General features: G+C 35.2%; 3 protein-coding genes across 9 annotated transcripts in view; 2 read left to right on the top strand and 1 right to left on the bottom strand.

Annotated features, from left to right (window-relative positions):
* Nucleotides 1–802, top strand: part of TOM1L1 (target of myb1 like 1 membrane trafficking protein) — a 42,794-nt gene extending 41,992 nt beyond the window's left edge. For all 3 annotated transcript variants that reach the window (XM_081272636.1, XM_081272637.1, XM_081272638.1), the window contains one exon: nucleotides 202–802. The gene's annotated coding sequence lies outside the window, so the exon portion shown is untranslated. The remainder of the gene's footprint in view (nucleotides 1–201) is intronic.
* A 45-nt stretch (nucleotides 803–847) lies between these two features.
* Nucleotides 848–6,033, bottom strand: COX11 (cytochrome c oxidase copper chaperone COX11). Its single transcript, XM_081272639.1, has 4 exons — nucleotides 5,625–6,033; nucleotides 3,380–3,535; nucleotides 2,169–2,294; nucleotides 848–1,828 (listed from the first exon to the last, which is right to left on the bottom strand). Exons 1-4 carry the CDS (start codon nucleotides 5,985–5,987, stop codon nucleotides 1,646–1,648), a joined length of 828 nt encoding a protein of 275 aa, XP_081128765.1. The 5' UTR covers nucleotides 5,988–6,033; the 3' UTR covers nucleotides 848–1,645.
* A 31-nt stretch (nucleotides 6,034–6,064) lies between these two features.
* STXBP4 (syntaxin binding protein 4) overlaps nucleotides 6,065–25,158 on the top strand; it is a 163,927-nt gene continuing 144,833 nt past the window's right edge. For 2 of the 5 annotated variants that reach the window (XM_081272633.1, XM_081272631.1), the window contains exons 1-3: nucleotides 6,065–6,152; nucleotides 20,423–20,499; nucleotides 21,144–21,274. Coding sequence is in view for 3 of the 5 variants with exons in the window: in XM_081272631.1 (XP_081128757.1) it covers nucleotides 21,228–21,274 (47 nt within the window). In the remaining 2 variants the exon portion in view is untranslated. Of the gene's footprint in view, nucleotides 6,153–6,234; nucleotides 6,569–20,422; nucleotides 20,500–21,143; nucleotides 21,275–25,158 lie in introns of those variants that run through there. The other 3 variants (XM_081272632.1, XM_081272634.1, XM_081272635.1) reach the window with 3 other exon arrangements.

The raw sequence follows: 25,158 nt of genomic DNA, 5'->3' as shown, positions 1-25,158 counted from the left end.
TTCCTGATAAATGTCTGATTATCAGGTGCCTATTATGTATTCCCGCCACACCATCCCCTACAGAAGTAGTACGTTACCACCATTCCTCTATTTGACTGGCTCTTCTATCTCCCAGTAGAGAAAAGACAAGAGTTATCAAGAAGTAAACAAGAGTTATCAAGGAGGGCAGGATGGAGAATGACCAATTTTCTTCTGTTTTAGGTTAAAGTGGATGATCAATCAGCTCACTAGCAGCACAGAGGGGCTTGCTCTCTTAAAGGGTAGATCCTATCCAGCTTTGAGACCTGGAAGACAAGACCTACCAACATGTGAAAGCCACAGTGGACCATTTCTTCTCTGCTATAATGAAGTATAAGCAGAAGAATAATAATTTCAGAGTAATATTCATGATTAATGACAACCAATCAAAATTTCAGTAGAATGTGGTTGTAGCAAATATTCACTTAAAACTTTGGAAGAACAATTACTTAGTCCTTAGGCCAACCAGTTTAATTGCAGTACCTCCTGTTGCCTACATCTTCCTATATATAGAAAACAATCACACAGCTGTGATAAAAGTAGATAAAGATTGTTACTTTATTATTATTACTACAAAATAATTCTAAATAGATGGGAGAAACTAAATGTATTATTCAGGAAGAACATTTTGTGCCTTCACTTAACTAAAATTGAATGTAAGATAATTTGCACTTCTTTAAAAATAATTCTTTGATTCTTTATAATGCTAAATTATCTTCTATTGCCCCCTACCCTTTTTATTATAATTAACATTTCTATTTGGAACAAAGACTACTGGAAAACATTCAGAATAAATTGTGTATTCATTTACATAAGTTACAATGACAAATAACTTAAAATAATTTATTATTATTTTTTATACAGTTTTGATCCCAGAACTTCTATGTCAGTAATCTTCATAATCCCATCCTTCCCTTTTAACATTCAGGGGCTTGGAACTAAGAAAGTAAATGCAAGCAGTCTAATTAGATATATTACATTATTATTACATTATATTACATTTTATTTCAATTTCATAGTGTCACAATTTCAAAGTAATTCAATATTCAAATGTAAAATAGACCTAGATCTTAAAGGGAAACTAAAGTCAAATTTGAAATAAGAATATAATCTTTGAGCCGTCTTAGGGCTTAGTGACTTTTCTTTCACCTTTGAATTTTTTTAAATAATGGCCATTCACACTGAAGGAAAATAGCTGTTTTGGAGATAAATAAACATGGTCCAAAGTTCTGTTCTATAGCCTGAAACAGATAACTGTGGGCGTGTGTGTGAGTGTGTGTGTGTGTGTATGAAGGGCCAATAATTTGAAAAGCAACCATAGAATTAAGCTGAACAATGATCAAGTTCATGCCTGCACATGTAAGAAACAAAGCAGTTTCTCTTCATATTATCACATTCTTAAATATGGTAGTAAACAGTCATACAGTCTATATAAACATGTGGGTTTCTTATGGTAAAAAGCTGAAACTGTTCTTTATTTTTAAGTGGCATAAATTAGTTAGCAAGAAAAAAAATGCTCAAAATAGAAGGCTTCACTTCATCTCATTACAGAATATTTCTCTTCTGAGAAGGCAGGATACATGATTTCTCAAAAATCATAAATCTGAAGTAGGACTTGGTTGCTACTTCAATTATAGCCTGGAACTGGCAACTTGTGCCCTTCCTTTGCTTCAAAAAAGGTATAAGAAAGAGTGATAAGATCAACATTCACCATTCTTGGATCTTCAGCAAATTCAGGATCAATGTAAAAAAATACTGGCATATCTACTTCCTCTTGGGGGTTAAGCCTTTGTTCTTCAAAACAGAAGCACTAGAAATTATAGAAAGGTATTTGTTTAATAACATTTCTATTATCTGTAACAAAGGAATAGTCACTTCTTGACTTTTAAGTTCTATGATAGACTAATAGCATGTTTCAAGCTCAGATTGAGTTTTGTTTTAAGGACTGAAATTCTAATCTTAAAAGCAAAATATTAATTTGGTTTGACGATCAGTCTTTATATAGCAGTTTAAATAGTGAAGATAAAAGTAGCTTGAAGTCTATAAGAAACAGTTTTCAGAAATTATAAGTATCTACTAAAACATTACAGTAAGTTTCATACTAAACAGTTTCATGTACCTTTACTATATTCCTTTTTTGCACTGTTTACCTGTATTTTATTGAAATACTGTCCAGCTTCAAATGGTACAACATTGTAGGTAGAAATTCCAATTATTGGTTTGTCAGTAGGATTCTTAGCTTTATAAAATGCCAGTGCAGTCTCTCCTGGTACTACCTGTTTTAAAGAACACACGTTATCAGTACTTTAAATCTCACATACCTCCTTTTTTTCCCTACTAAATTACAATCCTTATTTTTGCTGTTCTTCAGACCACCACACCTGAGGTTCAGCAAAATAAATTGTGAATCTTACCCACAAACCTGAGTCTCAAATTTTATTTGCATGTTAATGAAGAATCAGTGTATTGTTAGGTATAATTAGTTACATATTACCCTCATATATCTGTGATTTTCAAACAACAGTCTATAAATTATTCAAAAATATGTCCAAGGACAAGCCAAGTATATCATAGCCCAAGCCTCACTTCTTTGTAACACTTAAACATGAATGTCATGATTATTTTTTTAAATGATACTAACATTAAACTTACCTTGAATTAAATTATAATCAAAGTAAATTCAAATGAATAAAATCAAAAAATGCTAATGCATTGAAAATAGGGAAGCTTAAAATAAAAAATTTCCAAAAGATAGTCTGTCTACTTGTACCAGTATACCATCTTGTACCTTGTTTTCTACCACATAAATGAACCAATGCAAAATTGTAACCTATGAAACCCTTAGTCATTGAAGATACTCAGTCAGGTTAACTAAACTGGACAAGCACTAATATTTAGAAGCGTTTTCCAATGAGGGTTGAAATTAAGTCTTTCTTGTTAATCCTCAATTGAGAGAATTTCAGTTAAAATCCTTGCAAGGTTGCAATTAGTTGACATTTAAGAAAACTTTACAGTACAAAGCACTATTAAAAAGTTATTTCAGCTGGGCATAGTGGTGCATGCCTATAATCCCAGTGACTCAGGAAGCTGAGGCCAGCCTAGGCAACTCAGTGAGACTCTGTATCAAAATAAAAAATTAAAAAGAAATGGGGATGTAGCTTAGTGGTACAGGTTCTCTGGGTTCAAACCCAATACAAAGGGGAAAAAAAAAGCAATTATTTCAAAATACTAACAAATTGCATGAATAATTCCAATTCATGGAATCTGTATTTTTAAATTGAGTTTTGATAAGTCAGACAACTTAAGATGAAACGGTTTTTACATTGAAAAAAGAAATCTAATGATTGCTTTAGTTACTTACATATATTTCTGTTTGCTGAGGTCTAAAGTTCCACTGGAGACTTGCATGCACATCTGCATTAAAGGTAACCTTAATGATTCGATCCTTGACAGGCACCATGTTTTCAATTTGGTCTGATGAATGACCTGCTACTGCTGATCCTCCAAGTCCAGTAGTCTAGGAAAAAAAGATACTAAATATGTTAAATAATACAGATGTTGATCTATTTCTTGAACAAAGCAAAATTTTAAAAGCAATAATTCAGTTAGAGCCATGTTTAAATACTATCTCTGACCATTTCCTATAACTGCCAATGGTTTGCCCATTTTTAAGGTGTCAAAAGCTTATGTTAAAGTGATCCATATGGTATGTTTCAACAAAGTCGTGATTATCTGAATGATCAAAAGTGAATCCTTTGGGAAAAGTAGTTTCTTTGAATTAAAAAAACTATTATCTATTATCACAGAAAATAGAGCACAGAATTTCCAGATTAGCCTTTTATTAAACATACTTCCCTTTATTATTAGTATCTTGTACTCACTAGAATAAAATTTACCCCAAACCTGGTCATTTCAATGAAAATACTTATTATTTCCACTTTTCCATGTTTCTTTCTGGTTCTTTTCCATATCAAAATTACACTGTAGTTTTATTTCCATATACTGCTTTTCTACAGCATTTTAAGTATTTTCCCATGCCAGTTAAAGTTTTTGTGTGGTTTACTTCTCATAATATACTTTTGTAGATGTCACTAGTTAACTAGAGGACATGATGTCTTTGGCCACTGAATCAGCCTATCACAGGGCACATATCTGACATTTCTTGTTTTAACTTCATTGGCATTGATTATTTTCTTGTTTGACTTTATTACTTTCTCATATGCTTAAAAAAAAAAAAAGTCCTTGCATCCCTGGTTGTCATTCTTCTGATGCTTGAGGTTGTCAGAATTTTGGTTTCCAGATAATTTACCTTTTACTGTACTATACTGGAAACACAACAAAACAAAATTTCAGGTTAGGGGTAGATTCCCAGCAAGATATAATATTACTATCTTCTGCTACTTATAGTCACCTAGCTTCATTAAACTTCCATGTGACATTATCAAATTGCACTATAATCAAAAAAGAAGCATCAGAGGGCAAGTCATTATCCTTGCTTAACAGATAAGTATATTCTTCTGCCTAACAATAATATTTGAGTTTTGAGATGTAACTTCTTTTCCTAAGAGTCACTTTAATTTGTCCTCCCTCAATATAAGATTCCTTAATATACTTTTTGAATACAGATTCTTCAAAATTTCTAAGTTCAGTGTTTAATATACACACAATTAAAAAGTATTGAAAAGTTGTACTGAGCTCAGGTCTAGTTTTGCAACTTATTGAATAAATCTTATTTTCTTTGGAATACATTTTACATGCTCATAAGATGAGGACACTGTTAAGTGGTTTGTATAATCCCTTATTTCTGGTTATAAAATTTTTGTGATTCCAGAAGTAACAGAAGATGTTCATCACATATCACTTGTTTAACATCTAACCTGATTTTAGGATTACAATATTTTTCACCTTTCTGCCCTACCATTCCAATTGAAGACAGACAGACACGTACACAATATTCTCAACTGTTTGGAGCAGGGTTTCTTAACCAGTACCGATATTTGGGGGTGGATAATTTGGGGGGGAAAGTGAGGGTGTCCTGTGCACTGTTGGATATTTGGCAGCATCTCTAGCCTCTACCCACTTGTATGCCAGTACCACTCAACCCGATATCACTCCAGGTTGTAACAAACAGGTCTTCAAACATTGCTATCAGTTCCCTGGGGGGACAAAATCACTCCCTTCCAGCCAGTGATGGTTTTTGAGGAGGATCTACACTTGATCTGAATTCGGTTCTTCTAATGAACTAACCAGGTGATAGTTGGGGGTTCATATTCGGTCCTCCTGGGTGGCGAGGTAGAGATCAGAGAAATTCACTCTGCTGCGTGGAATAAACAACCACTATGGGGACTAGGATTCTATTGAGCTTTTCCACTAACTTTCTCGGTGACCTTGAACAAGTCACTGATAGAGCCAGTTTCCTCTTTGAGACCTTAGACAACCTTCCAACTATGAGCCTCTTCTAGAGGGGCGGCTTCCGAGGTTCTGCCCCGCACAAAATGCGGTTTGCCCTTCCGTGTGCAGTGTTATCATTATCTGTGATTGTACCCCTGACCTTCCTAAACTCCACCAGTCTTTGTCTTGACCCTCCCGATCGCGTCGCCCCCTACCTGGCAATAGAGTCGATAAAGGGGCACAGCGGCGTAAGAGGCCCCCAGCATGCCCACGGCGGCCGCGGTCACATAGGTGAGCACCGTCTTGTTCCGCCGCCTCCAGTCCTCCTCCTGCGCCCGTGTGAAAGGGTTTGTGCTCTTCGGTCGCCGCCACCACTGCGCGGCTGGGTCCCGGGCCGGTCTCCGGCGTTCCCATGTCCACAGCCGTCTCAGCCCTCTCTCAGCCCCTCCTGTTCCACTCCACTCCAGGCTAAGGAATGGCTCTACTCTCCCCGCAGCCCCAGTCGGGGACCCTGGGTGGCTCCATCGCCAGCCACAAAAAGCAACAAGCCTCCATCCCGGACGCCAGATCGCTCCCATAACCCCCTAAAAGAACGCCCGCCTGTCAGGGACGAGAGGTCCGATCTCGCGAGGTCTGTTACTTCTCGCGGTATCTGGGTTGAGCCGGCCCCTGCCTTGGCTACCAGGCTCCTCAGGTGGCAACGCTTGCAGTCTAGCTACGGAGGCCGGTTTGGGGGACTAACGGTAAGTTCGCGTTTTTCCTTCGTGGCTGTCCCTCCCACTTTGCTCCCTTCCAGAGCACTCTTTAACTTAATCTCGAGGAAAATGCGGTTTGCCCTTCCGTGTGCAGTGTTATCATCATCTGTGATTGTACCCCTGACCTTCCTAAAGTCCACCAGTCTTTGTCTTGACCTGGCGGCCGGCGCTCCCGCGGTACCTCTGCTTAGGGCGCCCCAGCTCTGGTCCCCGTGCTTACTGCCCTTGACTTGGGCTGGGGATCGCTTGTCGCAGGAAGCCTTCTGTACTAACCACAGTCCTCTCGGATACTCAACATGTGCAACTTCTCACCTGGGCATCGGCTTCTACCGCTGTGAAGTCCCTTTGCCACTCGCCCAGTGACAGTCACCACGTCTGGAGCGAAAGAGACTTAGCAAACCTGAGTATGCTCAGAAGGGAGTGACCAGAGTATGAGGGTCACTGAAAAGGAGGGATTGGGGAGAAATGGAGATGTTCATTTTGGGAGGAAAAAAACAAAACCAAAGAGAGAGGGATGTGACGCTTTCTTCAGCTGTCCCAAAATGCTTAACTAGGACCAAAGGGGAAGCAGATTGCAGAGCCGAGTTTACTGAGATAGAAGGAAGCATCTTTCTGCAGACTATAAAATCGTGATTCAGAACTCAGATTCTCAGGTTAGGCGTTTCCACATTCTTAACCGGGCCCTCAAGGTGGCCAGTAACTTGACCGACAACTTAGTGTCCATATTCCTAAAATGGAAATCAACATAATTAGTGTGAATATGTATATGAAGTGATTTTTCACAGTACCTGAGGCATAGAAAGAATTTTAGTAAGAGGCTTTATTTCTAAGGGCTAGCACAAATCAATTATCCCCACTTTATAGATGAAAAAACTGAAGGCCTGAGAAACTTTGTCACTCAACATTTATTTGTTGCACTCTTACTGTGGTCCACACACTTTTCAATCTGCTAGGAAGAACACAGGAGATAATCAAGTTACAGATACATACAAAGGGAATTTCAGATAATAATCAGTCAAGGATGACACTGGAATGACATAAAGTAATTTGAGAGTGATGACCCCAGGAGGGGCAGCAAAATTAGGTCTTATTTAAAAAAGGCCCAAATAAGATCTTTCTAAAGAAGTGATATTTGAGCCTAGTCCGAAACCATGATAAAGAGCTACTTGTGCAATGACAAGCTGGATGGAGAGAGGAAGAAAATGGGGTCAGAGTTGTTATACAGAGGCCGATAATACAAAGCCTCCTAAGCCATGTCCAAGGGAAGCTATTAGGAGTGTTTGGAGTATACAACATGACCCAATTTGAGGCACAGTGAAAAAGAGAGATTGGTTACTTTGGGGTGGGGTAAGGGGTGTGAATGAAAGTGGAATAGTTAGAGGCGATTATGGTAGTCCAGGTGAGTGATGACAGTCACCTTGAGTGATGACTGTCACCTTGAGTGAATAATTAACTTGTGATCATAAGACCACAATTGCAGAGCCAATAAAATTCAGTTATTTCCTGACTCCTTTCTACTTTGTAGAAATCTTTTCAAGATTCTATGATTCTTCAAATTTATTCATATTGTGTTTTGACAATGTTTGAAAATCTTTTTCACGTATATGTATCTTGGTTCTTATAGCAGATTGTGAGCTCTTTTGGATAAGACCTCATATTTTAACTTTTTTTGCAGCATAGATTCAAATCCCATGCAATCGTTCATGTCCTTGAAGCCAGTAATACATTTCTTCTTAACCATACCCTCTACCCGGACACCCCTTCCACATAGCTCCAGGTAGCAGTATAAATATGTCAATAATACCGTCTTTGTATTGGAATATTTATTTTATTTTACTTCACTTTATTTTTTGTAAATGTGAAATGAAAGTATTTATTTCTAAGGTATAATAATGTTGGTAGCAAAGTGGCGTTGGTCTTTGTATACTTCTCATTTAATAAAAGAAAATATGTAGCATATCTAATCTTATGATAATATAAAAGGGCAATTCATGTTTATGGAATACTTCTGGATGACAAAATATTTTTGATATTTCAAATTTTCTATATAAAACATCATTTAGTTCAACCTCCTTTTTTTTTAAAATTAGAGCATTATAGATATACATAGTAGTTGGGTTCATTTTGACAAAATCATACATGCTGGAATTTAATTTACTCCATTTCATTCCCTATTCTCCTTCCCTTTTGCTCCTCTCCTCCATTCCCATTTTCCTTCCTCTACTGATTTTCCTTTTGCTATTTTGTTTACTTTTGGTTTGTGATTTCTACATACTCATAAATGTGGAATTCCCTGTGGTATATTTGTATATGAAGATAGGGTAATTTTGTTAAATTAATTTCACATTTTATCCCCTTTCCCATCCCTCCCCCCTGGCCCCTCTTGATCTCCTTCCACTCCACTGATTTTCTCTATATCATTGAAATATCAGATCCCTTGCCTTTTTTCCCCTTATTTTGTTCTAACTTCTGTATATGAGAGAAAACATTTGACCCTTGATTTTTTTGAGTCTGGTTTATTTCACTTAGCATGATATTCTATATTTCTAACTATTTACTAGCAGATGCCATAATTTCATTCTTAATGGCTGAGTAAAACTCCATTATGTATATATACCACATTTTCTTAGTCCATTCATCTATTGATAAGCATAGGGCTATGGACATCCAATTTTACTTTGAAATAATTAAAAAATATACATAAAAGTTGCAGCAATAGTGCACAAATTTCTAGCATATCCTTCATCTAGATTCTCTTAAAAATTTTGCACCATTGAAAGATACGAAATGATATTCCAAAACTTTAAACTTAATACTTCCAGGTGTATCTTCTAATTATAAGGACACTTTCTTCTTCATAATCACAGTACAGACATAAAAATGAGGATGTTAATATTAATCTAGTATTACCATCTATGGTCACCTTGAACTGCCATATTGAAATACCATAGTCAATATCATGAAAATGACACTGGGATTTCATTCTGAGCAAAAATTTGGTAAAGAATGAACTCTTGTCTCCATGGCAGACGAATACAGTGACCTAATATATTAGTTTTCTAGGCCTACAACAACAATTTACTGCAGATGGGGTTGTTTAATCTACATCGATTTATTTCTCGCATTTCTGGAGGCCTAAAGTCCAATATCAAGGTGCTGAAAGATTCAGTTCCTGGTGAGGGGTCTCCTCGCTTGTAGCAGTCTGCCATCTTGCTGTGTCCTCTCATCATTGAGAGGAGTGAGCAAGCTCTCTAATGTCTTTTTTTTAATAGGACACTAATCACTTCCCATCAAGGTTCTACATTTACTTAATTACTTCTTTAATTCATATGCAGCTTCACTTGGGGTTAGGGCTTCAACTTAAGAATTTTGGGGGACAGATACATTGAGTCCTTAACACCATGTTGTCCTTAGACTCTATTGGAATTTTTCTTGTTTTTATTTGTATTTTTTTTAGTTATTCATGACAGTAGAATCTATTTTGATATATTTATACAAGCATCAAATATATTTTATTCTAATTAGGATCTCAGTCTTGTGGATGTATATATTGTTGAGATTCATTGTGGTGTGTTCATATATGTACATAGGAAAGTTATGTCAGATTCATTCCACTATATTTCCTATTCGTATCCTTCTTCCCTTCCCTTCATTACCCTGTCTAATCCCCTAAACCATATTCTTTCCCTTACTTCTCCTTGTTGTGAGTTAGTGTTCACATATCAGAAAGAACATTTGACCTTTGTTTTTGGGGATTGGCTTATTTCACTTAGCATGATAGTATCCAGATCCACCCATTTACAGGCAAATGTCATAAAATTACTCTTCTTTGTGGTTGAGGAGTAATACTCCATTGTGTATATAGATATCACAGTTTCTTTATCCTTTCATCTGTTCAAGGTTATCTAGGTTTATTCCATAGCTTAGCTGTTGTGAATAAGCATTGATGTGGACGTGTCACTGTAGTATGTTGATTTTAATTTTGGATGTATACCAAGGAGTGGGATAACTGGGTCAAATAGTAGTTCTATTCTTAGTTTTTTGAGGAATCTACATACTGCTTTCCAGAATGGTTGCGTCAATTTACAGTCCCACCAACAGTATATGAGTGTACCCTTTTCCCCACATCTCACTAATATTTACTACTTGTATTCTTGATAATTGCCATTCTGGTTAGAGTGAGATAAAAACTCAATGTAATTTTAATTTGCATTTCTCTAATTGCTTGAAATGTTGAACATTTTTTTCATATATTGGTTGAGCAGTCATTTCTTCTTTTGAGAAGTGTCTTTTCAGTTCGTGTGCCCATCTGTTGATTGGGTTACTTGGGTTTTTGTTTGTTTGTTTGTTTTGGTGTTAAACTTTTTGAATTCTTTGTATATCCTGGAAATTGATGCATCTGAGTTGCAGGTTGCAAAGATTTTCTCCTGTTCTATAGGCTCTCTCTGCACACTCTTGATTGTTTCCATTTCTGTGAAGAAGCTTTTTAGTTTGATACCATCCCATTTATTGACTATTGATTTTACTTCTGTCCTTAGGAGTCTTGTTAAGGAAGTCATCTTCTGAGCTGATATATTGGAATGTTGTGCCTACATTTTCTTCTAGTAGGTGCAGGGTTTCTGATCTAATACCTAGGTCTTCAGTCCACTTTGAGTTGAGTTTTATGTAGGGTTAGAGATAGGGATTAAAATTCATTCTACTACATGTGGATTTCTAGTTTTCCCAGCACCATTTGTTGAAAAGGCTGTCTCTTCTCCAGTGTATGTTTCTGGCACCTTTGCATGGACTTTGTGTGAATCCTCTGCTCATCCCAACATTTCCACTTTAGTTCTAGGATCCAATCAAGGACTCTTCCTTTTTGTTTTGTTTTCACTTTTTAAAAAATATTTACTTTTTAGTTGTAATTGGACACAATACCTTTGTTTTACTTATTTATTTTTATGTGGTGCTGAGGATCGAACCCAGGGCCTCACACGTGTTAGGCGAGCGCTCTATCACAGAGCCATAACCCTGGCCCCCTGTTTTGTTTCATTTTTGGATGTCATGTCTCCTTAGTTTTCTTCAATCTGAAATAGTTCTTCATTCTCATAATTTTTCAAGACCTTGCTATTTTTGAAGAATATGGACGGTTACTTGATACAGTGCCCCTCAATATGGGTGTGTATGATGTACTGTCATGGCTTATGAGCCTTTGACAGGAACATCATAGAAGTGCTGCCCCTCAGAAGTCATAGGATGTCGATTTTTTTCTATGACTGTGATTTTAACATTATGTATTAAGATATGCCTGCCAGATTCTTCTATTATAAGATTAATTAATAAATGCTTTATACTTATTAATAAGCAATTAATATATTTTGTGGGGATAAAACTTTGAAACTGTATAAATATTCTGCTCCTAATCAAATTTTCTCTTGCCAAATTTAACTTTAGGATGTCAAATGATAATTTTCTAATGTTATTCCTCTTTCTAGGTTTATTAATTGGAATTTAACTGTATGGTTAAATTCCTTTCTCTATATATTTTTATTCATTTATTTTTTAAATAAATGAATAAACTCATGAATTCCTATTTTAATCAAGGTTTAAATTTCATTATGATCATTTTTTATTCTGATTTCAAAATTTCCTAGACTTGGCCGATACAAGCCCACTTTTGACATGTTCCCATCATTCTTTGGTCACTTGCTTTCCTTCCAGCATAAGATGTGCAAGGCCCACCTTGTGTTTTCCTGTCCTAATCTTGGAGTCAGCCATTTTTTTTTTTTTAAGGAATTTTGGTTCCTTTAGTGGAGAGTGGTATTTAGAAACAAAATCTTGGAACCAGAAGTGATTATTGCTATTTGAGTGACATTGCTTCTAGACCTTAGTAGAGAAAACTAAATAGTTTGTAGGTATAAACAGTTATCAGTTTGTGTCCAACAATGAAAATTACCATCGTTAAGATAGCATATTTTGAAATTATTTCTGAGCCAGAACAAACTGTTTAGATAGAATTGAATATAGGATTGAGGTCAGAGACTAAGGTTGACATATGGTTCCAAGGAGTTATTATAAAGATCTATCAGTGCACATAGGTGCAATAATAATGCAGCACTGGGGGATGCTGAAATGCATGTTTTTTTTTTAAAGCTTTAAATGAGTGCATAACCCTGGTCTGCAATTTTTATGAGTTGGAGTGTGCTTGTGTTGTTGCGTAATTATATTGCAGATCATTGTGATTGTTGATGCTAGATAATAGATTCCAATGACATAAGAGCTCCCTGGGGCAAGGTTAGTCCAACCCTGTTATACAGGTAGAAGTGTTGATTACACATTTAAAATATAAAAGATTGGTGTGGCATTAAAGACTTGACAACTTTAATTTTCAATATCATTCTTCACTGGAAAATAATTCAAACTCTTTCTGGTTAGTTTTGCTATGTCCAATTTTACATATTAGGTTAAATACATTATCATATAAGCCATTTTGATATTCACATCATGTTTTCCTATATGATTGTTTTCAGGCTTTCTGAAGACTTAAGGATTGATTATAAAGATGTGAATTTTAAATTTTGATTTGTAGTTACTTTTTTTTAGTATTTTAAAGCATAATATAAAATAAAAAAATTGCAACTTCAATCTTAATATGGTAGTCACTGATCTGTATTTTTTGACTGTTTGCATAATAAAGCTCCTGGATCCATTTAGAAATGTGAAATATCACAATTATTCTAGCAGTATCAACAGTTATTTATTTGGTAGCTATTTATTGTAACTCTTGTACCTAATGGAGGAAGAGTAGAGTATTTGAATAATAGTAAGAACACATGAACTGTAATTTACTTGAGAACTGCTGGGCATGTGCTGTTTTCCAATGAGTGTACAATAATGCCATGAAGTTTCCTCAGAAAGTCATCTTTGTTTCCTATTTCTTGGCAGCTGCTTTTGTGCCCCTTTTTTTGAGGAGCTACTCTATTTGAAAGATCTTGAATAAGTTTATATGGTTAACAGATAATGTGAAATGGAAATCGAAATCATTAATAAAAGGTATCCATTTAGTCACAAAACATTTATCAAGACCAAGGTTACCTTCTTGGATATGAGACTTTTGTAATCACACAGGATCCTGCTCTTAAAAGGACTTAGATGGGCTCTTGTACTTGGTTTAACTCTTTGCTACCACTGTCTTGAAATTCTTAATAATTGCTTAACATGAGGCCTTGCATTTTTTTTTTTTTTTTTTTTGTATTAGGCTTTGCAGTTTATATAACTGGTCCTGGTCAAGACACACACAAGCAGGCACACAGTGTTACATTCCACGTGGACTGAAAGACATTCTGACATGATTCAGGCGAAATCATAGTCTACCTATTGTAATAAGAAAGGTTAAAGACAAAGGCAGAAAACTAGAGCCCAAATTCAGGAATAAGAATAAGCAAAAGCCAAACTGTACCTTGGCCAATAAGACTAGATAATCCAAACCCTGCCTACTTCTCCAGCATCATCCCTACCACTCTCTTCCCATGCACCATGCTCCAGCTACACATCCTTGGGTTCTATAAATACCTAAGTTTGTTTTGCTGCTGTGAGACCTTTTGACTGCCTGGAATGCTTTGTTCTTCAGTCATAGCTGACTTATTGTTTGAGTTTTAGATAGAATGAACACCCAGTTTAAATTTGCCCTCCTCTACCTGGTCACATTTGATATTACTTTTCAGTATCTGAAATCTAGTTCATTTCATTGTTTCTTTTTTTAATCGATTTTCTCCTACCACTAGAATGCAAATGCCATAAGAGCAGGGATTTTGATTTGTTCACCATATTATCACACGGATTTAATATCAAGATCAAGGTATGGTAGCACACTCCTGTAATCTCAGTGACTAGAGAGGCAAAGGCAGGATATGGCAAGTTGAGACCAGTCTCAGCAACTTAGCCAGACCCTTAGTAACTTAGCAAGACCCTGTCTCCAAATAAAAGCTGAAAATGCCTGGGGATATAGCTCAGTGGTAAAGCACTCCTAGGTTCAATCACTGGTACCAAACAGCAACAACAACAATAAAATAACTTAATGTATAATGCCTGTATGTAATTGTGGTAAATAAAAGTTTGGTGGATAAATGCATGTATAAAAACATGCATTCAGAAGCAATCAGGTAGTCTAAGGAAACTTCCAAGAGTAGTAAGCTATTATGCTGATGAAGATCTCATACTTGAAGACCTGAAAACTCCTTCTTAGGATGAGTTTTCCAGTATTACCCACAAGGCTGGGTTGTGTGTACAAGCGGATTTGTAGGTGTCCATCCTCAAGATTCCAGAACTGCTTCAATTCTAGGAAAAAAGAAAAGGAAAGGAACTAGCAAAGGAAATATTTCCTTTGGATACAGAATAAAGGAGACAGTAAAATAACTCTGTCTAATCTTTTGGAACTTTCATCTCATTTAAAAAAGATCATTTAACTAAAGTTTAGCCCATTCCTGATTTTGCCAGTGTTAAGCAACCCTAGCGCTGTGTGCACAGCTGATATTTTATCTGGAAGAATCTTTGCTGTGATAAAGTATACAAGTTGCCACTGCTTCTAAATGCTGTTATTTTTATGTCTCTTCCAGTATAATACTGAATTGAAGATCAATTTTACAACAAAAATATTGACATTTTTAATATTAGCTTCAGTGAATCAATATATAGCAGGCATTTCTGTCTTGCCAGTCTAGTCACAGAATCTGTACAGATTATTTATTAAGTAGCTAGCATCATCATGCCCTCCTCCTCTCTTGAAATGATTTTAATATAAAACATCATTACACTAGTATTTTTCCCCCCTTTGGTGTATTCTTACCCATATGACCTAACTGTAAGCTACCATATCCTAGGCAAGGATCAGCCTGACCATTGAGTGCATGTACATTTCAAAAATTCTCCTGTTATGAATGTTTTTTATTTTCACAGAGCCAAAAAGAAGTTTTATGGATCATTTTATGAATAATTTTGTCATTCTATATACGGAGAATCTGGGAGTGGGGGCAGGATAATTGACTGCTTAAAGCCACATGGGTAGGGATCAGCAGAAATGGAACTCAGACCTCTAGAGTAACATCTTTGGCTGCAGTGCACTTCCAAATACATAATCAGTGGCAGGAAAAATTCCCAGTTTTTCTTTTTGAACAGACTATAAATGGCTAATTTCAGAAGAAAAGAAAGTTAAATGCCTCTTGTACTATGACTTTCTGTGCTTTGAGTCTTTCTTAAATTATAGCAGAAGAAAGGTGTGGTTTATTTATTTTTACTGCTTATCAATTTGCATACATAGGAGTAATTATAAGAAATTGTTTAAGGGTATTTCCAGTTTTGTGTGGGAAACACCTTTACATCTTTTACAAAATGTAAAATTTGTCAATATCTTAGCAAATGGAGGAAAAAAGAAAATGATATAAAGAAGACATAACATAACTGGAAAGAGCTAATTTTAAATGCTACATATCAAAAAAGAAAGACAAATATGTTATAATTACTAACTATTCTATGATGATATTGATGTACTGACAAATATTTTCATATATTTGTTCAGTCACCCCTTGCCGACCCATAGGGTATTAAAAATTACTTACCTTTGAGCTAGGTTGTGGCTCAGCCGTAGAGCATTTGCCTCGCACATGCTAGACCCTGGGTTCGATCCTCAGCACCACATAACAATAAATAAGTGAAATAAAGATATTGTATCCAACTACAAGTAAAAAATAAGTATTTAAAAAAATACTTACCTTTAAGAAAATATCTTTCCTTTTATACACATGTTCTAGATTTGGATTTATCACCACTACTATTTAAAATGCTTTTGTTTTATCATTTGTTCTAACCCTCTTTTTTATTTTTCATAATTATTAAGTGTGCCAAATTTTCATTTTCAAGGGATAATTGACAAGCCATATTCACCTGCCTTCCTTGGGCACTTCTGACCTTAACCATATCTTTCTGTTTGAACATAAAGTCAAGCTGGAGGCAGGTTACTTTCTATAATGTGTAAACCTTAAAAAACAATCTCTCCTCTATTCCTTGGACAAGGTAACCGTGCTCTCTCCTAAGAGGCTTCCTTGAGCTCCTTCCTTTCCTTTTGTTCCCTAACAATATAAGCATAAGCCCTCACATGCAGTATCAACTAAAGATTTCCAACCAGTTGATCAGATAGTCTGGCGGATCTTCAGAGACCTCTAAATGGCCAAAAACTTCTTAGCAAGCATTTTCTTATGAGCTTCAAGAATAGAACTATTTCTGACCTACATGCCCAGCCCTTGTTTTAATTTAATTTTGAGACATAGTCTTGCTAAATTGCCTAGGCCAGCCTCAAATTTATAGTCCTCCTGTCTTGGCCTCCAGAGTAGCTGGAATAGTAGGCATGTACCTCTGTGTCCAATTAAAGTTATTATGTTATTGTTATTATTATTATGAAGAGAATAGGCTTCATATTAAACCAGCAAATTTCTCCATGACTGGTATCACACCATGTTCTTTCCTTTCCTCTTGTAATCTTTGTAGAGACAGACTATTAAAAGACATCAGAACTCCTTGACCTCACAGCTTGTGGCATACTTTGAAGTATATATGAAAGTACTTTGTCAAGGAAGGATGGGAATGTTCTTGCTTACAAAGCTCTTATGAGCCTATTGAAGATGAATTGTTTTAATCTTTGCAATGAAAGCTGAATAAATTTAGTTTATGATAAAGACTGTGTTGAGGTGTTAAGATGTACTTGGTTATAAATTAATATAATGTAGACTCACGGTTTACAATGAAAATCTAACATGAATAGTGCCTGTCTTTTCTTTTTCTAGTTTATTAACAACATTAAAAAATGAAAACATTTAATCACATTGTAGAATTTCGAATGGAAAGGAAATTATTTTCTAGAAGATACTGTACCTAAAGCTTTACAAAAATAGCTTTTGTCATTTACAAATTAGTGTATTTTAAAAGGCATTAAATTAACAACAAAAAAGAGAAAATATCTAGGAATTAACTTAGAAATGTACAAGATGGATGTGAAGATAACTTTAAAACTCTATAGAAGGTCACAGAATATTTGAACAAAGACATGGAAAGACATACCAAGTTCTTGGATAAGAAGACTTAAAAATAACATCAAAACGTGGCAAACAAGAGAGAAGGATAGAGGAGAAATCTTCCTGGAATTTAAGAAACTGAACTCAAAAAAAATTACCAGTGAATAGAAAAATTGGCAAAATGCTAGATAGTTCACATGAAAGGAGATATTAAATGGTTCTTAAAGCATAAAGGAGAAAAGAAGCTTAGCTTTACTCAGGTCACCTTAAGATACCATTTTCATGAAGAAGACTGGCAAAAAATCCAAAAAATATGTAGAACATTATGTTGGTGAAAATTCAGAATCTAACAGACAAGAGTATTTATGGAACAGTATATTAGTACAATCCTGAATGGTGGCAATTTCAGTTTTATGGCATTTCAGTAATTTCATCAAGTTAATATTTACTGTAATTTCTGGCAGAAGATATTTTTATTCCTTTCTCTTTTATATTGTCTGTTTTTCATCTAAGAACTAGTTTTAGAAATTATTGACTAGCATGTCTTTGCAAATATCAATTATCAAGTCTTACTCAAACACCATATGTGTAATGTACAGATTCTTCCTCTGATGACATTTCTAATTAAATGGGATAAAAACTGGTTTGATAAGATTGTAGGGGGAAAGATTTATACACTGAAGTAAAGCTAAGTTTTCTGTTGATTTTGCTGACCTAAACTTTTCCCCCTATTATGACTCACCAAACTTGATAAACAGTTTGCATATTTTTAAGTAAAGGAATAAGAATTTACTCTTTAGTCATTCTTTAATAATGTTTGCTTGTGGGATATGTGCACATCTGTGTGTGTGACTGTGTGTGTAACATTACTAAATGTGTCATAAAATGCCTATCCCTTCTCTCTTGTTTGCCTCTTTCCTACCTATTCTTGCAAGGCCCTCCATCAACAGGGTTTTAGTAATGTCTTCAGGGTAGACTCTGCTTTCCATCTCATCTGCAGTCCATAGTTATGGCCAGGCATGTGAAGTGAATGCAGCAATTTAAACACATAACTGTTATACTAACACTTTAAATAGAAATATTTTAAACATCTAATTATTTGTAGCATTTTGTGGAATGCATTGTAGAGAGTTAGAGTTGATATGTCCATTGGACTTGGCTATGTTTCAAGGGACGCTGAGAACTCTGTGTTCTGCTGAGACAAATCACCATTAGATGGGGATCTTGGTCATTTGATACCAGTGAAGATAACTGCTCATAATTTTTTTTTTTTTTTTACATCTCCCTTTGAGCGGGTGATACTATTCCTACCTTAATATGATGTTACCTATGGTGTTACCAAGAGGCTGGGTAATTCTAAGGCCACATGATTAGCACATAGCAGTACTGCCATTTGAACTTTTTTCACTTAGTTGTAGTACATTCTCTGTGATATTAAGATGCTTGTATTTGGAATACTTAGTGTAGTGTGTTGACACACAGTGACAATAAATGGTGGTTACTATTTCTTATTATATCAACACTTCCTCCCCTGAGGTTTGAGAATCTGCTCCATGCATAGTGTAGATTAAAACAATCTATAATAAACTTACTTTTAGAATTGAGTTCTCTTCTGGGCTGGGGTTATGGCTCAGTGGTAGAGTGCTTGCCTAGCATGTGTGAGGCACTGGTTCAAACCTCAGCACCACATAAAAATAAATAAACAAAATAAAGGCATTGTATCCATGTGCAATAACAACAACAACAAAATTGAATTCTCTTTCATGGCTGACTTTGTCAGTCTTTTTGTTTAATTGGTGCATAATAATTTTATAGAATAGTGAGTTTCACTGTGGCATATTCATTCTTTTTTTTTTTTTTTAAAGAGAGAGTGAGAGAGGAGAGAGAGTGAGAGAGAGAATTTTTAATATTTATTTTTTAGTTCTCGGCGGACACAACGTCTTTGTTGGTATGTGGTGCTGAGGATCGAACCCGGGCCGCACGCATGCCAGGCGAGCGCGCTACCGCTTGAGCCACATCCCCAGCCCAAGGCATATTCATTCTTGCACATAATTTGATCAATTTTATTCCTCAGTACCTCCCTTGCTCTCTCTCCTCCTCCCTCTCCCTTACTCCCTTCTTGTACCCTAAAGTTTTCCCTGCTATTCTCATGAAAATACCCCCTACACCCCACCCCAAGTTATTTCAGTGCTTTGGACAACTGAGTAGCTCTTCTCTCTGAGTCAGTACTGGCCACATCCCTAGGATTTTAAGCTCTTCAAGACACCTCTCTTTTCCTCATGGGGTAGTACTGCGTAACTTTCTTGCTTCGTGGCTGTTGACTTTGCTGCTGACAGTGTTGTTGCTTGGTGTCTTCCTTTCTCTTGCTGCTTGATATACTTCTGCTGTTCCTTTGCTTGCCACTGTAGGGGCTGTGATAGTTAAGTATGCTTTGAACTCCCAGACCAGTGAGTAACTGTGCTAAGCTCCTAAAAGGTAGTTAGCTTTTGTTCAAGGTATGTTCAATTTATTTATAGAAGAATCTATAATTTCTTCTGCATACAATGATTAGAAAAGAGATAGGATGAACCCTTGATTTGAGTTCTTTACCTCTTAATTGGTTTACAATAAATATCCAATGTTTAAGGAGAATTTGGCAAGTTTCCACACATGTATCCATCGGTGAAACCATCACTAAGGTACCTACTGTGCCTATGAAAATTGAGGCTTGAAGAAACGCCAAAAGCACAAAATGGAACCAAGGTCTATTGAATCTCAAGATTCATACTAGATAGAATCTCTAAAGCCCAAGTTCTTGCTGGGGGGTAAAAATCACTATGTCTTATTGGTGTGGGGAAAAAACACAATCTCTGAATCTAGCTACTGCTTGCTTCAATAAGAGAGTTATGCTAAATGAGCCTAAAGTGTTTTTCAACTGTAAGTATCTTCTGTTTGTTATAAATACATTAATAAAGTTAAATTTTTAGAAAACTGATATTTAGTTAAAAATGATGTCTCTACTTTCCCTCCCAAGAGCCAACTAATATGTATTGAAGAGGTTAAAAAAAGTAAAAATTCATAATGTTAGCGAGCAAGTTCCTTTTCTTCATTCATGTCTTATGCAAAGGTAATAAACCTCTGTTCAAATTCAGTTTGTTTTAATTAAATGAAATTGTACTATTCTCTGTAATTTTCACAGTGGAGCTATATGAGACTATAATTTTTTTCTTTTCATAGGGAAGTGTTTAAGAAGATCATGGAGTAATATGAGTCAGAGTAATAAAAGATCTGCAGGAAATCCCTCAAGAGAGTTGGTGAGATGATAAGAATTTCTGTTTTCTTCAAGTGTGTTGTATAATTATTTTTCTAACTATGAACATCATAGTCTTGTGCTCACAAGAGACATTTTCCTCAATCTTTTATTATTGTGTGATTTTTTAAGCATATCAGTGGTGGAAATTATAATAGTTACTACCTAAAGCTTTGCTGCATTCTTCACTTTTGCCAGAGAATTCAGATTTTATATAGATATAGTTATTCATAATGATGTAGATATAGGGCAATCTATCTAGAGAGCTATCATTACCTTTAAGATGTTATCACTGGGCTGGGGATGTGGCTCAAGTGGTAGCTCGCTCGCCTGGCATGCGTGCGGCCCAGGTTCAATCCTCAGCACCACATATAAACAAAGATGTTGTGTCTGCCAAGAACTAAAAAATAAATATTAAAAATTCTCTCTCTCTCTCTCTCTCTCTCTCTCTCTCTCTCTCTCTCTCCTCTCTCACTCTCTCTAAAAAAAAAAAAAAGATGTTATCATCAATGACTAAAATGCTATAGCTCAAAGTACATAAAATATATAAAACATCTGTATATGAGCATATATTGTTTATGTAAATAATATACAAAGTTGGAGTCAAATTTGACTATTTTAATATCTATTCATTTTCTACTGTTTCAGTTTTAGGAAAAGAAGAATTTGTAGACCCTTCACCAAATTCTTCATTTATACAGCTGTTAAATCCAAGGCACCTGTGGTGAAAGCATGAATAAAAACACATCTGCTACAGCATCATCTGGTCTACTTGAAAAGTAATTTAAATCAAATTCAATGTGTTTTAAAAAATATTGAAGTTTGAAATATATAGACTATTAATGAACATTTCTTGAAAGTTTTTATACCTACCTCTCTCATGTGGTCTAGGACAGCAGTGATGAGTAATGAGTAAAGTAATACATTGAATTACCAGTATTTCAGTGTGTGTTAGTCAGCTTCCCAAATCTGTGACAAAAATACTTGAGTTAATCAACTTATAAGGAGGAAAGATTTTTTTGGTTCATGGTTTCACAAATTTCAGTTCATGATCACTTGGTGTTGGCACTTTGAGCCTGTAGCAGCATGGTACATGATGCAGGAGCACATATAGGAGGAGTTCTTTCTACCTCATGGTGGCCAGGAGACAGAGAGACAGGAAAACACGCAGATCCTAATAGCTCCTTCAAGGCCACGCCCCGGTGACCTAACTGCCTCCAACAAGACTTCATCTCCTAAGAGCCCACTACCTCCCAGTAGCACTATAGGCTGGCAACCACACCTCTGAACACATGGGTCTTTGGGGGACACTTCTAAACCATAACACAGTGTACATCGATGTGTGGGACAAATTCTTCATTCTCTTTAAAATGGCCTGTAGAAATTAGACTTTTTAAAATTTTCATTTGATTTTTTTTAAATATCTAAAAGATTTTATAATTCAGTGTAAAAATTACATAGTATAAGATTAGCTTTGGCTAACTAACCATTCCAAAGCACCTTAAAACAATAAGAATTCATTTGTTCTTACAATTCTGTAGATTTGCTGAGAAGGTCTGGTCTATACCAGATATGTAGAATGGCCTCCTTCTCATGGTGTGCAGAATGGCTCCTTCAAGGAGAACAGATATAGACCTTACTTTTAATATAAAGGAGCAGTAAAGTCACAATGTCAAGAGGCATGCAACCAGGGATAGAAAAAATTAGTGGCCATTTTGCTAACATATAAATATATTGACAATGTTTAATTGGAAAAGTCTGGCTCTTATTCTTATCCTTCCCTCTATGTCCTTAATCATCCTATAGATAACTTTTTATTCTTTTTTTTCAGTGTTATTTTTGTATAAATAAATGAATGCATATATAAATACACAAATATTATAGACATAATATATAGACATAATTGTATATATTTGGATTCTACTCTCCAAAATATTCTAAACTAAAAGTATGTTATATATATACTCTTTCAATCTTGCCCTTTTGTCTTAAAATTATTTCCTGATGATCACTGCAAATCAGTTTATAAAGATCATTCTTGTTCCTTGTCAAAATTGCATAATAGTCTCTTCCTGTGTATGTACTGTAATTTGTTCAGCCACTAACTTCTTGATGGATAATTGGATTGTTTGCAATTTTTGGTAAGCACAAGTTATGCTAAAATGAAGAATCATTGGACTTTTTCCAAGAATCTCTTTGAGAATGGGATTGCTAGATTAGAGGGTAATGTTTTTGGAGGGGTTACTAAATTTGAGTTTTTGAGGTTGTACCAATGTATAAAAGTGCCTCTTTACCAGGTTCAGTAACGCATACCTGTAATCCTAGTGGCTTGGGAGGCTGAGGCAGGAGGATCACAGATTCAAGGCCAGTCTCAGCAATTTAGTGAGGACCTAAGCAACTTAGAGCCTGTCTCAAAGTAAAATATAAAAAAGGGCTGGAGATGTAGCTCAGTGATTAAGTGCCTCAGGGTTCAATCCTCAATACTAAAATGAATGAATGAATGAATGAATGAATAAATGTACCTCTTTTCCTATAGCTTTGTGATCAGAGGATGTTGTTCAGATTTTAAGTATTTGTTGATCTGATAAGTAAAGAATAGTACCTCTTCTTAGTTTTAACTTGTAATTCTCTTATTACTGCTAATGGTTGATCAGCTGAACAGCTTTTAAAATTAAAAAAAATAAGTAATCTAAATTCTTAAAAGGGTAATTTTAAGATCCTAGTCATGTGATAAAGTTTTATGCTATCATTGAAGTTTATGTTTAGAAAATCTTTAGAAAATGGAGATTGAATATAATAATTGAGTATATAATTGAATATAATAATTCTGGGGGGAAAAACAAGACCTATAACTGTTTATATAGAGCAATGTTAATTCAGAAAGAAAAAATATAGATAGATTTGTAGAAAGAAGATTAGAAGTAAACATACTGCTTTGTTAATAGTGCATAATCTGTTGGGATGAGAAAAAGAAGGTTTTTTTTTTTTACTGAAATAATAATATATGCTGGATGCCGTATATAACCTTATTGAAGGAAATTCACATTTAGGTTTGCTAATGAGGTACCTTAGTTCCCTTTCTCTCTGCTATCTCTCCCATTTCTAGGCTTCATTCGTTTATGCTTTTGCAACCTAATATCCCATGAAGAATGGGCTGGAATTCATGTTAGTGGAATATTTTAGACCCAGTCCTCTCTGCCTTCTGTCTTTTTTCCTAGCTAATTGCCTATTACCCTAGTAACTAGATAGGCTTTCTAACACAAGCACTGAATTCAGCATAATGCAATCCTAAAGGATGTACAGATAGGGAACAAAATATTCAATAACAGGAGATTTTGTAAGTTTTTAAAATTTCTTTTCTATTTTTCATTATTATGTAACTTTTGAATATAGCGGTTTTCTTAAAGGCACACTTAGAATTTCTGTGGCAGAAGCTAAGAAAGCTTTTTCTAAGAACTATAATCATATGTAAGATATGAAGTAACATCTTCTTCCCTATCCCTTTTTGGGCTAGGAATTGAACTTAGGGCATCACACATGATAAGCACGTGCTCTACTGAGCTACACCCCATCCCCTAAAGTAACTCTTTTTTTTTCTTTCCCCAAGGTTGACCTTATTTGATATGTCTGAAGATAGCTAGAAGTCCCGTATTCAACAAAGACTTATACAACTCATAGCACCCTTGTCTCTGAGCTTATATTACAGCTCTCTTTGTGACCTGGGTCACCAACTTACCTATCTGAATTTTGGGTATTTTAGGAAAGTGAGAGTAAGAATCTTACAGTTTGTGTTAATATTAAATTGGATGGCATTATTATATATGCATAAGCATATTACCCAGAACATAATACGCAGCAGCCCTAAGCTTTATTTCAGACTTTGTTCAAGTTATTCAAACAGTAAAATACTCTGCTGACTGGAGTGTTCGGGAACACCTCTTGGTGATATACCTTTTGCAGAATTCTCTGACAGTTCCTTCTTTTCTAATGGCAGGAATAAGTACTTCATAACAGGAAAATACTCTTCCTAAATTAAAAAAATAAAATGTTTTTTGAGATTCAAATGAAAATGATAATTATTTTGCTTTAAATGTCCATAAATATGTTTTTTAAAATTACTTACTGAGGGCTGGGGATGTGGCTCAAGCGGTAGCGCGCTTGCCTGGCATGCGTGTGGCCCGGGTTCGATCCTCAGCACCACATACAAACAAAGATGTTGTGTCCGCCAAAAATTAAAGAAAATAAATATTAAAAAAAAATTCTCTCTGTCTCTCTCTCTCTCTCTCTCTCTCTCTCTCTCTCTCACCTCTCTCTTTAAAAAAAAATAAAATAAAATTACTTACTGAGTTCATTAAAATATTTAGTTTTCAATTCCTTCAGTGTAGTCCAATAATCAACTGAAAACAAATCTCTTCAGTCACTCTTAATAAATCCCTAAATTTACTTAAATAATATGTTTAAGGTATTTTCTTTGTTTTCCCCCAATAAATAAGTATTATACCATAAATTCTTTTATGCTTTTGGTTGTTTTAGAAGAAAGAATTAAAAATAATGTAAGAAAATTTGATTGTTTTTCTGTCACCATACTTTTTAAAAATAGGCTTTAAGTATATTGGTTGTCTAGATCTAAGAATTTAAGAAGTAATTGAAAGAAGATATAGGT

Source organism: Spermophilus citellus, assembly GCF_964194105.1.
Source record: "Spermophilus citellus genome assembly, chromosome: 17".
NCBI lineage: Eukaryota > Metazoa > Chordata > Mammalia > Rodentia > Sciuridae > Spermophilus > Spermophilus citellus.
The sequence above is the reverse complement of the archived record's forward strand: the minus strand, read 5'-3'. Positions and strand labels throughout refer to the sequence as shown.